This window comes from Canis aureus, chromosome X (assembly GCF_053574225.1).
Source record: "Canis aureus isolate CA01 chromosome X, VMU_Caureus_v.1.0, whole genome shotgun sequence".
Taxonomy (NCBI): domain Eukaryota; kingdom Metazoa; phylum Chordata; class Mammalia; order Carnivora; family Canidae; genus Canis; species Canis aureus.
In genome coordinates this window covers 69393940-69408577 of record NC_135649.1, presented here as the reverse complement: position 1 = coordinate 69408577, position 14638 = coordinate 69393940, and the positions used below count along the sequence as shown (strand labels likewise).

At 50.6% G+C, this 14638-nt stretch overlaps 1 protein-coding gene across 8 annotated transcripts in view; it reads left to right on the top strand.

Moving 5' to 3' along the window:
* Positions 1 to 11650, top strand: part of DLG3 (discs large MAGUK scaffold protein 3) — a 61721-nt gene extending 50071 nt beyond the window's left edge. For 5 of the 8 annotated variants that reach the window (XM_077889613.1, XM_077889616.1, XM_077889618.1 and 2 more), the window contains 7 exons: positions 82 to 181; positions 5164 to 5214; positions 6033 to 6134; positions 6733 to 6905; positions 7324 to 7433; positions 8075 to 8166; positions 9449 to 11650. In XM_077889613.1, coding sequence (XP_077745739.1) covers positions 82 to 181; positions 5164 to 5214; positions 6033 to 6134; positions 6733 to 6905; positions 7324 to 7433; positions 8075 to 8166; positions 9449 to 9555 — 735 coding nt within the window. In that variant the 3' untranslated portion in view covers positions 9556 to 11650. Of the gene's footprint in view, positions 1 to 81; positions 182 to 2030; positions 2077 to 3804; positions 3847 to 5163; positions 5215 to 6032; positions 6135 to 6732; positions 6906 to 7323; positions 7434 to 8074; positions 8167 to 9448 lie in introns of all 8 variants that reach the window. The other 3 variants (XM_077889614.1, XM_077889620.1, XM_077889615.1) reach the window with 3 other exon arrangements.
* The last annotated feature ends 2988 nt before the right edge of the window (positions 11651 to 14638 follow it).

Genomic DNA, 14638 nt, shown 5'->3' with positions numbered 1-14638 from the left:
TTTTTCTTGCATGCTTTAAAATCCATTGTTCTGTTTTTTTTTTCTTCTGTCCTTCCCCTCCATCTTCATGTTCTTTCACAGTCGATCAAAACGAAACGTAAAAAGAGTTTCCGCCTCTCTCGAAAGTTTCCATTTTACAAGAGCAAAGAAAACATGGCCCAGGAGAGCAGCATACAGGAACGTAAGTAGCAGCAGGGTACAGAGAGCAGACTGCCCACAGCCCCACCCTCTCTTCCTCATTTGCACCTCCCCTAATGAGAAGATGGGGGAAAGTGTGTGTGTGTGTGTGTGTGTGTGTGTGTCCCTGTCCATCTGTTCATGTGTGCATGTGTGCGCGTGCATACTTGCTTATTTGCGGAGTCAGCATAGAAATTGGCCTGCACAGGGAGATATTGGGTCTCTCTTATCCAGCTGCTCACTCTGAAAGAATGTTGGAAGTTCTAAGGACCAACTGGTTGCAAAGCTGGCCTACCAGGACTCCCCTGGCACTGACGTTGGGGGTCCGGTGAAGCTCTCCTGTGGGAGTGATGAGCAGTTTTCAGCCACAGTGTCAGGTTTAGAAGAATGGTTTTTCAAGAGAACCAGGTCTAGGGACTCCGAGTTGCTCTCCTGGCTTCTTCCTCCTGTGATTTCTTTCCCTAACTTTACTCATCTACGTTAAGAGAAGAGCCTTTTCTTCCCTGGACACCTGGAGTTGGACCTGCTTCTTGAATTACATGCATGTGCATATGCACCCTGGATGCCCACACAGCTCCAATAGGCTCACTGTCATCCCAGAGTGATTCCAGAGCCAGCCTTCAAAATAAAATCCTTCCTGCTTAAAGGAATTGATGTGCAAGGGGGATTACTCAACATTGTCTAAATAAAAATTTATTGAACAACAGTAAACAGTAGAAAAGGCCAGAAGCTAGGCTAAATGGACTTTTAAGAACCAATATAATCCTGAGAAATATTTGTATTCTACCGTATGCCTCAGAAATGAACTGCTGACCCTAACCTTACACACCAGGTCAAAGTGGTGAAATACTTCTCATATGGCTCGTGGTGAATTGTAAACCTCTCCTCTCCTGCCTCACAAAGAGAGGCCTTGGGGTCCTGGGCTGTTGGGACTGATAGGAGACTGACTTTGTCTAGGCCGGCCGGATTCGTGGTCATGGTCTACGCAGGTCTTGCCACCTGGAGCGATAGCTAGTAGATCCAAGGGTACCTTCCTCCAAATGGAGGGTTATGGGTCATAATCCTGGGTAGCACAGGAAGAAGCACCATGTGCAGTTGGTTCTGCTCGTGAGCAGTAAGAAAGGGTCTGATGTGAGGTCACCACAGTTCAGTGGATCAGCCCCGGAACCTCTGTGCTGGATCTAGCCTGAGGAGGGTTCGCTGTTGCATGGCCCAGCTCTGAGGGTCAGGGGTTGCCTGTCGGGTGAGAATTGAAACTTGCCTAGTGCTGATTCTCCAGAAGCTGATCTCATCCCCTGTGGTCTGCACAACTCCGGTCAGCTTTGAAGGCCACAGCTGAGACTACGTGAAGCTTTCCCTGAAGGGTTTGGACAGAGTCAGTACTAGGCAAAAGCTCCTTGGGATGATGGTGATTCTGCTAGCTCTCTTGTGCTCCCTCAGGGAAATGGTGATTACAGGGGCAGAGCCAGAGACCTGGGCTCTGCAACTACAAAGTCAACCAAAGCAGGGACTCTAAGCCTTAGAAAGTCGCCTGTCCTGTCCTGTCAGGCTATAGACTATAGACCACCTCAGAAAGGTAGTCCACTCTGAGGCTCTCCAGCAGCAAGTCGGGCAGTATGAAGCACAGGGATCTTGTCCGACCCGGGGCATTCTTTCTATAGCAACGTTCTTAACCCCACTATGATTATAGGGCTTCACAGTATTTCATACTCCTGTCACTAATGCTCACCTGGCTCTCTATTCTTCCTTCCCCTTGTCTTTTTTTCTCTATTTTCTCTTTTGTCCCAATTCTTTCCCTCCCTCCCTCCCTCCCTCCCTCCCTCTCACTTTGTCCTTCCTGTCTGTGAAATCAGGACTTCCCTGGGTTAAGTGACGATTATTATGGAGCAAAGAATCTGAGTAAGTCAAACTTACACACCACTAACTGTATTTCTGGCATGAGTGGAGATGCTGGGGTTGGGGGTGTAGGGAATGTGGGTGAGGGCAAGGGGGAGGGGAGGACAGTGTTGTGAGAACTCTGACACCACAGCAGGAAGTGGAACAAGTGACTCTGAATGTCACAACTTTCGCTCTGGATCACTGGCACCCTGATAAAAGCCCATCATTCATGTCTGTGTTTCCCTTTTGTACCTTGAAGGGGTGGGGAGCCATCCTGGCGCCCTGCCTCAGAAATGAGGTGGGCAAGAAGCACCTCCCCAGGGATGACCACTCAGCTCATCTCTAGCCTATTATTGAGGTGAGGGGTGCCTGCTGGTTGGCTGCTTCTCCCAGTGACACAGCACTAAAGAATTGTGCTTAGGAATGAGCTGTTTCAGTCTAACTAAGGGCAAGAGTACTGTGAAGCCCTTTACCCATTGTGCATCTGGGACATCCCAGCAGGTTCAGGGGCCTCAGGAAACCGCCATGGGCTGGCTTTCCATGGAACATCTCTAAGGGTCTAAGCTGGTTGGGGCAGGGGGGGTCTCAGCAGCATTTATGGACCATATATATATTTAGTGCCTTAGCTAGGGAAAACTCTGACCTCTCCTCTCTGGAAAATAATTCTAGAGTGAAATATGAAGGGACCATGATGACAGCATCTTAGCAGCACCTCCCTCGTGCACAGAGGGGCACATACACATGGCTGTGGCAGACAGGTTCTGTCAGTGTATACTCTCCTTCAATAAGTAATAAAGGCGTGAAGGTAAAGGAGCTTCCTCAGAGGGTCAGGAACCAGCCTTGGGCAGCGACTCATCCAGTTCTTCCTACGGGGGCCACAGCATATCACAGTCTGGAGCAGTGTCATCTTGGCTGAAACGAGCAGTGTCTCTGTCCATAGTTGTGTTTGTGCTTCATCTTCATTTGCCTGTCGTCTTGGGAGTGGTGAGCTTTGTTTGGGCCACACAGTACCTTGTGCCTCCTTTGAGTGTGGCTGCTGTGCCCACACTTCGATGAGGGTAGGCACAGTGGTCTGAGACAGGATGGCTGTCTTGGCCTACAAGTGTTCTGTGTCCATTGTTTCTGTGTTTTGACATGTCTGTCTTAATGTGGACAGAGGAGCATCTTCCCTCACCACTAGGCCAAGCGAGGAGAAGGAGGCTACGTGATAGTGGTGGCAGGAGGGTTGTTGGTCCTACTGAACTGTCAGAGCATCTCCCTGTTGACAGCTCCAACCCAGCCAGTGGTTAGCCTCTTAGTTCTGGAGCACTGCCCAACTCTGTACTTCAGGGGCTCTGCCTGGGGAGGAGATTCAAGAGCAGCCTGGTCCCTGGACTTCTCTTTGCCACTGTACTGCCTTTCCTTTCCTATTGTTAGTCTTGGGAGATGTGTTTTGAGATAGGATTTGGAAACCATCCAAGTCAGTTCTCTGGATTCAGACGAAGAGGATGCTGCCAAAGGATGGAAGGCTTGTAGCATATAGGGAGGGATTTGGCAGACTGAGAGGGCTCTGGGGACAAGAATGAGGTGGCCAGGGGCTCAAGGTTGGAGCTCTGCCTCCCACTTGGTAGCCTGGATGTGGCAGGCCTCTTGTGGCCTGACTCGGTGGCAGCTCAGTGTCTTGCCTCCTAGAGGATTTGAGTTTTGTGCCGCGTGTGACCTCTCAGTGGTGTGTTCTGAATCGGAGTCTTCTTTCTTGTTGGCTTGCAGAGGGAGTGACATCCAACACCAGTGACAGCGAAAGCAGTTCCAGTAAGTGTGTGTCATTCTCCCCCATGTTGTGTGGCTCCACTACGTGTCCCAGCCATCCTCATTCCACTGTTGCATGGCTGCCATATCTGTTCAGAGGCTAGTGCTTCTTTTAGCCACGTACACTTTGAGATCCTGGAAATGCTGTGGCCATTTTGTCCTTATGGGTGGGGTTTGGGCCATGAATTAAAGGAGAGTATAAGGCCTGCACTTCGGGTCAGGACCTGGCTTAAAGCTGTCCCTGGGGCCCTGGGAAGGGTGAGCTGCCAGTAAGTAAATCCCTGCCATGGGCATCCTGGGCTGTAAATGCTGCCATTTTTACAGACTTGCTTAGAGACCAACAAATGGCTCCTGTGGGATATTGTCCTGAATTGCCTTTCCAGGTCTCTTGGACCTCCTGGGTTAAGCCTCGGTGTCTTTTGTCTTTTTGCTGGGTTAAGTGATCAGGTAACTGCCCAGTTCTCCTCCAGAGATCCCGTGATCAAGCCACAGAAGCCACATTTGGAACCCCACGAACATTGGGAGCACTGGCCTCTGGCAAACTGTGGCTAGAGGTCTTATATAATCTGCCCACGGGTCTTAGGCTCAGAGGAAGCCTGTGAGCAAACATCCTGGGACTTGATGCAAATACTGCCTTCCCCAGCACTGCCATCAGCCACTTGGGACCTCCAGGCACCCAGAACCAAGTGGTTTGGTGACTATTTTAGGAAAAGTTAACAATTGTTAGGATATATGGAGCTCTACCATGAGGAGAGAGCAGGGCTCAGCATTGCTCATAAAGGGCACTGGGGACCTTAGCCCAGCCTTGAGTCCTTTGGATATTTCTTCCAGTGTAGGGGGGTGCATAGGTAAACCCTTAAAAGGGCAAAGTCAGTCTGCAACTTGGGGGGCCTGCATGAGTACTCTGACTCCCCTGCCTACAGATTAGGGGACATGGGCAGTGTTTCTCAACAAGTTAAAGCTTCCCCATGGTTCTTACCGAAGCAAGAGGGTAGTTGAGCATAGTTGACAGTTACCTGTAAGAACGGTTCCTGAGAAATTGGGGTGGTTTTTGGTGGAGGCTTCACGGCTTCTGGGTCTTGTCTCTTTGGTCAGCTATATTTTGCTGGATGAGAGGACTCCTGACTCCTGTTCCAGGGGTGGTGAAGGGCTTCTATGCTTTCTTGCCAATTTGTAGCAGATAGGGCCACATGGCAGGTGGTAATAAGTACCACTTGACAAGGCTGTTTTCTGGCAGAGGTGGGGTGAGGTGGATGTTGTAGGGGGACCAGGACATAGGCAGATTATAAAGTGCTAACATGTCTCCCTTTTTTGTTGCAGAAGGACAAGAGGATGCAATTTTGTCATATGAGCCAGTGACACGGCAAGAAAGTAAGCCGCCGTCTGAGAGTCTTGCCTTCAAGCTAGTCTCGTGGTCATGGGGCCCAACACTGGGGTTGGTGGCATCAATAGAGGGAAGAACATGAGGGAGTAGGAAGGCACATCCTACTCATTGGCTTATTGCACATCTGGCCCCTGGGCATCTTCTTCTCTTCTATGCCTTCCTAGTGTTAGAGAAAAGGAGGAAGAGGGGCGCCTGCATGGCTCAGTCAGTTAAGCGTCTGCCTTCGGCTCGGGTCATCCTGGGATCGAGCCCCATGTCGTGCTCTCTGCTCAGCAGGGAGCTTGCTTCTCCCTCTGCCTACCCCCCATCCCTGCTCATGCTCTCTCTCACCTGTCTCTCAAGTAAATAAATAAAATCTTAAAAAAAAAGAAAAAGGGGAAGGAAACCCAGTGTGCACCCCTCACTCTACCTTGTTGCTGCCAAGATGCCTTCTAGAGGATAGGACAGGTTTACAAAGATGGCAAGGGTCAGTTTCAGTGGCTGTGACCATTGCCTAAACAAAGGTCCCAGTCCCTCCCTGTAGTGGCTCCTTAGAAAAAACCTTGCTTAGCTGCTGGTGCCCATGCAGAGATTTCTCCCGAATCTGTTGGGAGAACAGATTGCTTCTGATTTCAGACTTGCCTTGGATTTAGATATTTTCCAATTAAAGGCCCTTTGATGTCTTTGTATTTAAAAGCCAGAGAATGGCTGTGGACACTGCCCTAAGTGGCAGCTCCAGAGCCTCAGTGCTCTAGGCAGACTTGGAGGTAGAACAGGCTGTCTGGTGGGAGGCCTTGCTCATGACCTCCATGCTCTCTTTGTCCAGTTCACTATGCAAGACCTGTGATCATCCTGGGCCCAATGAAGGACAGAGTCAACGATGACCTGATATCGGAGTTCCCACATAAATTTGGATCCTGTGTGCCGCGTAAGAGCCCAGGAAGGTTTTGGAAGGGAGGCCTTAGTGCCCTGGGAACTATTACTCTGATGTCTTACGGAAGGGGTCTGGGGCAGGTTCTAGGGTTCTCTGGGAACAAGGGTGTATGTAACGCTCTGGAAGAGATTAGGCAGCAGTAGATTTTCACAAGGCTGATGGGGTTGAGAGGCCTAAGCCATCAGGTTGGCCTGCTGCCTCCCTTGGAGAAAAGTTTAAGTGAGGAGGGTCAGGGAGAATTGGACTACTGGGGGCCCAGTCCAAGTAGTGTTGGCCTAGCCCTGTGGACAGCTTGTTAGGTTTGCTGGCTCCTGTCCCACATTTGGCATCTTCTGCCAGGTTACGGCCTAGGAAACTATACCTTTATACCAGTGTAAAGCAGATAGCTCCCTGTGTGTGAGACCTGGTGGTTATAAGAGAAGTAGGCAAGAAAAACTTCTTTCAAGCTACTTCCCTCCTTGCCACCCCACATGCTCACCTGGAAAATACTGGAGTGGCCCTGGGACCCTGGTGAGAGAGGAACACATCATCTCTTTTGGCCTGGGGCAAGTCATTGTCCTTGGGCCATATAGCATCTCGTCTCTTCCTTCAGATACCACTCGGCCTCGACGTGATAATGAGGTGGATGGACAAGACTACCACTTTGTGGTCTCCCGAGAACAAATGGAGAAGGATATTCAGGACAACAAGTTCATCGAAGCAGGCCAATTTAATGATAATCTCTATGGGACCAGCATCCAGTCAGTGCGGGCAGTTGCAGAGAGGGTAAGAGAGGAGATGGCCCTGCTAAGTATAACCCTCAAAGGAAAAACCAAAGGGTTCCTGCTGACATTCTGTTAGGGTCCTCTTCCTTTCAGCACAGGGCCTACTGAATGGCACTGCTGACCAAAGCTGGGCCGGCTCTGCATGTTCCCAGGCCCTGCATAGAGGTGGCTGGCCATCTCCATGCAACTCACCCCAGCTTGTCACCGGCATGAATACGGACCCCTCTGTAGATGTGGCCTTTTCTGGCTAGTAGGAGCAAAATGGGGGCCTGGGTGTTGCCTCAGGGGTAGAATCTTCTAGGCCTCTCAGACTGGTCCTGGCTTCCTTTCAGCCAGATGTTTGGGTTGCCACTGGGTAAGGGCCTGGGGCTGGGTAGACTGGGACTGGGCAAGCTGATAAAGAGTCTTTGCCTTTTCAGGGCAAGCACTGTATCTTAGATGTTTCTGGCAATGCTATCAAGAGGCTGCAGCAAGCACAACTTTACCCCATAGCCATTTTCATCAAGCCCAAATCCATTGAAGCACTTATGTAAGTATTTGCAAGACTCAGACACTCCCAGCTAGGAGAGGGCCCTGGAAAGGAACAAAAAAATAAACTGATTTGCTGGGCAGGGGTAAGACCTGGTAGAAGCTCAGAGGAAAGTCTGCACCCTAGCTGGTCACCGAGGGCTCCTTCTGATTTGAGTGTCCACCCACATGCATTCCAGTTGCACTTTTAAACCTGGAAGGTTTGAGGAAGATGTTGAGCCATGGGCAACTGTTGCTCTCAGGGCAGCTAAGCAGATTTTTAGGGAACCTGGGAGCAATCCTTTATGTTAATCAAAATGTAGAATCTGGGGGGCACCTGGATGGCTCAGTCCGTTGACCATCTGACTCTTGATTTCTGCTCAGGTCATGATCCCAGGGCCCTGAGATGGAGCCCCACTTCGGGCTCCACACTTAGTGGGGAGTCTGCTCGAGATCCTCTGTCTGCCCCTCCCCCACTTGTGCTGTCTCTAAAGTAAATAAATAACTCTTAAAAAAAAAGTTGTTCTCTCCCTCAGCCCCTGCCCTCCTCCCCTCCCACCACAGCTCATGCTCACTTGCTAAAAAAACAAACAAACAAACAAAAAACCAAAAAAACTACATAGAATCCAGTTTGGTATCATTTTTCTCCTCTGTCTTTGGCAGGGAAATGAACCGACGGCAGACATACGAACAAGCAAATAAGATCTATGACAAAGCTATGAAACTGGAGCAGGAGTTTGGAGAATACTTCACAGGTGAGAATACCTGCTGCCCAGCTCAGGTAACGTGGGACCAGCCAGACAACTTTAAGTGTCTCCAGAAGGCTTAGATACCCTGCACAGACTTTTTGGATGCTTTGGAGATCAGATCTTTCCAGAATACTCAAGTTCCTTCCATCCAGCTGGAGGAGTTTAGCCAGTTTGTAGTATCAACCACCACCACCAACTGCTGCCTTGGATCATTTTATTCGTCTTCTCTTCCTATCCCAGATTGTAGGCTCCCTATGTTACTTTGCTTCTCTCTCTCTCTCTCTCTCTCTCAACTCCTCCCCTCCCCTCCATCTAGTACTAGGTTTCACATGTTTTAGGTGCTGATCAATGTTTGTTGATGATGATGATTCCTCAGTGTGGTCTTCAAGTTGTCTGTCACTGGGTTTGTGTATGTGTGTGTTATATGGCCACCTATTTTACAAGGTCAGTTCCTAAAAGATTGTTAAAGTTTCTGTGTCATCTGTTGCTTACCTTTAAAGTAGAGTCACAGGGAGGTGGGTGGGGGGTGGGTAGATGGATGGCAGGGATTAAGGAGTGTGTCATCCCTGTTGAGATGAGCACTGGGTATTGTTTGTAAGTGATGAATCACAAAATTCTACTCCTGAAATTGATATTACACTATATGTTAACCAACTAGAATTTAAAGGAAAATTTTGAAAAAAAAAAGTACAGTGACATTTATGTGCAGGTTAGTACTGAGTAAACCCCAGCTGGTAGTGCTGCTGGGTAAAGCGGGGGAAGGATTCGTAGCCACACCCTCAGACCCTGGGTTTTAGAGCTCCATTTACTGTTAACATCTATGTCCTTGTTTGCCGGGCCAACCTCTGATGTAGAACAGAAGTCATGACCCCAGGAGCACTGCCTCTTGCTAGAAACGGTTTTTTTGGTTCTCTGGATAACTGGGATTTTCCAGATCTTCTACTAAGGCCATTTACAGTGACCAGCTGCTGCCTTCATGGCTGCCAAGAGCAACGGGAGCTGCAAAGTCTGGCATTTAAGGGGCGCTCGGTAAATGTTGTTTGAACAATACATTTTCTTGTTCGTTGCCACTTAGTCTCACCGTCTCAGTGAGGTGACCTTGAGCTGTGGGCTTCCAGCACCTGCCCTTTTCCCTCCTGGCCCTAGGCTCACAGGCTGGTGAAACCAGAGTCCGCATCCACGTGGGCATCTCGGCTAGGCTGAGCCGTAGGGTGATGGGGCAGGCTAGATTGCTGGGTCCAGGGTGCTGTGGAGCACACTAACAATTCCGTTTTCCTCTCCACTTTAGCCATTGTACAGGGTGACTCACTGGAAGAGATTTACAACAAGATCAAACAAATCATCGAGGACCAGTCTGGGCACTACATTTGGGTCCCATCCCCTGAAAAACTCTGAAGAATCCCCACCAAGCACTCTTGTGAACAGAAGACATCAAGTCCCTCTTCCCTCCTCCCTCTTCAGTCCTGTCCCCACCAGGAGAACAAATGACTACTGTTCTTGTCCCCTTTTTTAGATATGTCCCAAAAATTGAGTTTTCTAGTCCTGTTCTGTTTTTTTAAATCTTCATTTTGTTTTAGTTTATTTTTTGGGATGATGCCATCTCACTCATCATGTGACTGTGCCCATTCCTGCATGGACCTTTCCCAAGCGCTAGCACAGGTGCAAATCCATCAGAGTCATTGTTTTCATAAAAACCAAGCAGAAGTGACGAGAAGAGAGGAGGACTGCTGGAAAGCCAGGCTCCGGACAGCTGCACGGCTTGTGAAGCGAGCTCCGTGTGCCGCGTGCTGAGATGCCCCCGGGCGTTTTGGCCTCTTGTGCTGCCATCATGCAGTGCTGAACGGTGCAACGTATGGCGACAGAAAGTATCTTATTTATATATAGATATATATATGTAATTTATATAAAATATATAGAAATTATTATATATATATATTATACACTCTCATATAATATATATATATTCACACACACTCAGACTAGAAAATCTATGGAGACTTCATCAATGGTACTGTGTTATTAGAGAAATGCTTTAATTTTCATATTCCAATCAGATGGCATCTTCTATCCCAACTGGTTGGGGAGGTATCAAAAGTGGTAGTAAGTGCTGTACCAGGGGCACTCACATTCGGTCATTCTCTTGAAAGCTGGGCTTTTCTCTCGGCGGGGTCAGCCAGAGGGCCTTTCCTCGGGTGAGAGGGGTGGACACTTGACCCTGAAACAGCTGCTGCCCCGGAGATGCAGTCAGTCCGTGCGCAGAAAGCAAGAGAATGGCTAACAGTGCTCCAGATTAAATTGCCTATTGTTTTATGCCACCTGATGTGTCTGCATGAGAGGTTTCCTTTTTGTTCATTTTTAAGCTGCTGTTAAACCAAAACCATGTTGTGCTACCGTGTCAGCCTTTTCATTATTCCAAATTTTACTTTTACTATTTAAGTGAATGCGTAGACTCCAATTGACAGTGTTGTAAAGGCTCATTGACATTGTGGAGGAGCCGGGCCTTGTGAAAGGAGGTGAGCAGGCATGGCTGTCCAGGCAGCAGAGGGGGGAGCCAGGGCTCTGGGTGGGAGCACATCCCTTTACTCGTGCAGGGAACGTGCTGGACTCCCTCAGGTTCCTTGGTGGGACCCCCCCAACGGTGACTGGGAGTCACTTGCTGTCCACGCTGGGACAGCAGCACGGCCCTGGGCTTGGCCAGCCATGTAATGAGAAGTTGGATCTAGGTTTTTTTTTGGCAGCTGCTCCATATGCCCTACCCCAGCACATGCACCAACAGCTGGTAGCTGACTGTTTCTTCAGGCAGAAAGCAGATTTTCAGGCCTTCTGTGTGACCCCATAGAGCTAAGATTCCCTTGCTGGTGAGACAGGAAGCCGTGGGGTTTTTTTTCCCAGAGTCAGAAGGCTGTGACTACGGTCAAGGGAGGTTTTCTCTGACCATACAAGTGCAGGCAGCAGCTGTGGCTCGGGCCCACCCTGCCACACTCCCTGGATGCCACCAAGCCTCCTTTACCCCCTCGCTGGGTGGGACACTGGGGAGAACATGCATGTGCTTGGCCTTGGGATCCAGTCCGTTGCTTCCTAGTCCGCAGTGTTGTGAGCAGTGCAAACACCATGTCGAAAACTCTTCGAGTGCCACCAGCCGCATTTAGGAAATGTGTTAACAGTTCTCCTACCAGCATAATGAGGCTAACTGTACAGTGTGGGGCCCAGAATGAGGGTAAAGAAAGAGCAGCAGCTTCACCTGGGCAGTACACTGGATTGAAGGCAATGAGTGATGAAGCGATGGCCAATGGTGATTCTGGTGAGGAGGGGGGTGAGCCGGGAATGTTGACTTCTCTGATGTTAAGTGATGTATCCTCTGAATGATGCTCAACCCTCTGCCCCTCCCAGGGAAGGAAATCAAGATTCAAAGTAAGCATGACACTAGTTGGTTTACCAGTGTTCCTTCCAAGGAGACATATATTTTTTAATAAATGATAGTTGCAATGAAGTGTGGCTCAGAGACCTTCTTGAAGGAGTTGAGAAGGGAGGGTGGCAGCACAGCCATAGGAAGAAGTCTCAAACCTTTGGGGCCCAAAAGGCTCTCTACTCAGGGGTGCTGGGGTGGCTCAGGTAAGCATCGGACTCTTGATTCCGGCTCCCGTCAGGGTTTCATGGGTCGTGAGGTCGGGTCCCACGTGGGACTCAGTGTGGGGTCTGCTTGTCTCTCCGTCTGCCCCTCTGCCTTACTCCCCACCACACCCCCACTTGCAGTCATGCACACACGCTCTCTCTCAAAAATAAAATCTTCAGAAGACTCCGGATTTTGTGACCATCAGCTGACTGAGTCAGGTATTCCTCTGGATGGTTCTAGACTACTATGTTTGTACCAGTTCCTTCGTGGGCGCTATGCGCTTGGTCTTCTGCTATGGCCCCAAACCCTGTCCCCCAGAACTGACGAGGTGTGAGGCATGTCCATATTCTTGGTGGCAAGATGCCGACATTTTCCCAAAAGGTTGCCAAGATGGGCAATGCCTGCTGCAGCAAAGACGTTTGCTAGAAAAAGCAGGGGCCAAACTAGCAGTAGGGAGCTGAGTAACAAATATGGCATGGACAAGCTTGGCCTGCCAGCTCCCGGGCTTTCCAGAAAGCACTGAGCTCAGGGGAAAACAGGAGAGACGGGTCCAGGGTAGGTCCTAGTTGGCAGAGCAGGTGGCAGGCCCCCTGAAGAGAGAGGAGGAGCACTGAGAGCAGGGACGTGGGACACGGCCGATGGCAAAGTGACTTCTGTGCAATAGCCTGAGGAGCCACCCCCGTCCATGATCATGGTCAAGAGACATGACTGATCGAAAGAGAAGCCATGACATGTGTGCGCTGAGCCACAGGAAGGAGGAGACTCCTTACCCGTTTGTGGCGCTTTACAGTTTGCAGGGGGCTTCCTTTGACATGTCCTCTCATTTGCTAGAATCATAGCCTGATAAAAAGGAGTCCCCAAAGTGCTCCTGGAGGGCTTAAGGGAATCCAGCTCCCAGGTGCTAAGGCCCTGTCACCCCACTCTGTTGAGGCTCAGTCTGTCTCGGCAGCTGCTGTTCCTCCTAGGGAGGCTCAGCCAAAGAAAACTCAGCCCCAGGGGGAAGATACTGAGCAACTCAGAAACCCCCGAGGTAGGCCTGCCCCGACCCTAAGCTCTGTGGTGGCCAGATGGCTAGAGCCCCATCTCTTCATCTCCTCGAGGCAATGCCAGGATATTCCCCAGGTCCTGCTGCTGACAAGTCGGCTTGCTAAGCATGTCTCGGTTTCTTCTCTGACAGACCTGAAATGAAAACATTCCTAGGGTGATACAATGACGAAAAAGATTTGTTCGGATCCGAATTGCCGGCCCACTCTAAAGGCCATTTCCCAACAAGGCCAAAATCTTTATCTGAAAGACGTGTGGAAGTCGTGCTCCAGGACCGAGCTGAGGAGGCGGAGGCAGTGGGTGGGGGGAGCCTGGAGATCAAGGGTCAAGTACAACAGGATGGGACTGTGTGAAAGGACACCGGCCTCGAGCAGAAAGGCGGGCGCTAAAGGACAGTAGAGCCCTTTCCGTGGGGCCAGTGCTTGCTTGCCCGCTGCCAAGCCCTGGAAGCCCGAGGCGTGGAAACCCTTGTGGCAATGAGACAAGTGGGTGCTGACAGAGCCGCTAGCCGTCAGGGCAATCCAATCCAGTGAGCGTCCAAGTTGGGGAGGAGCGCACCAGGCTGTCCCAGCCCGCACGCACGGTCTGTTCGGCCTCAGCATTCCCAGGTTCCGCCCTTCATGCCCGCTCTGGCCTAGGAGTTCATGGCCTCAGGTCCGTGATCCTCCTATCAGGACAGTCTGTTCCTTGGCTGACACTTTGCCACCACACAAATAACTTCCCGAGGGTCAAATTCCACACGTGGAAAGAAAAAACAAAAACAAATTCCACACGTGGGAAAGCCTGTCCCCCATCACCTAGAAGAGAGAACAGACCTGGCCCCAGTGTGCCTTGGCTCCGTCCCCCCCCCCCCCCCAGTGAACAGGGCCTTGGTCCTGTGCGCTCGTCAGAGAAGAGAGGAGATGCTTTTGCAGTGAAGACCAACGGATTTGCCTCCACAGAGCCGTGCCCACTGTCACCATGTGACACCTGCTGGGGCCTCTCACATCAGGACAAATGAACTACCTGTGTGTCCTGTCCTCACCCCGCCACTGTGCCCCAACTGGAAGCTTCCAGTGGACTTGGAAGGACTGGGAAGCGGGTAGTTTGAGGACCAGCCTTCAGCCTTGTCTGCTCCCGGGCATGTGCCAGAGGGTGTTCTCCTGACTGGCCTTCCTGTCCCCACAGCCTTCCACCACTAACTGGCCATTTATGCTCCCTGCTCCCTTGGGGTCCTGGTACCCACAGGGAGCGGTTCAAGCTCCTTACCACAGGCCCCTCTACTGCCAGGCCTTGGCCTTTCTCTCCTACCTCATCTTTTGCTGCGTCCATCCATCCCAGCCCTGAACACCATGGCCCCATGTTTTGTTTTTATAAGATTTTATTTATTCACGAGAGACACACAGAGAGAGGCAGAGACATAGGCAGAGGGAAAAGCAGGTGCCCTGTGGGGAGCCTGATGCGGGACTCGATCCCAGGACCCCAGGATCACGACCTGAGCTGAAAGCAGACGCTCAACTGCTGAGCCACCCAGGTGTCCCCAGCCCCGTGTTTTTGCTCAGACTTCTCTTTCTGCCCAGTGCTGCTGCCCCATTTTGCTTACCTGGAAAACTCCCCTTAATATTTTTAACACTCGGGATCCCTGGGTGGCGCAGCGGTTTGGCGCCTGCCTTTGGCCCAGGGCGCGATCCTGGAGACCCGGGATCGAATCCCACGTCGGGCTCCTGGTGCACGGAGCCTGCTTCTCCCTCTCCCTCTGCCTATGTCTCTGCCTCTCTTTCTCTCTCTGTGACTATCATAAATAAATAAAACTTAAAAAAAATATTTTTAACACTCAATTCA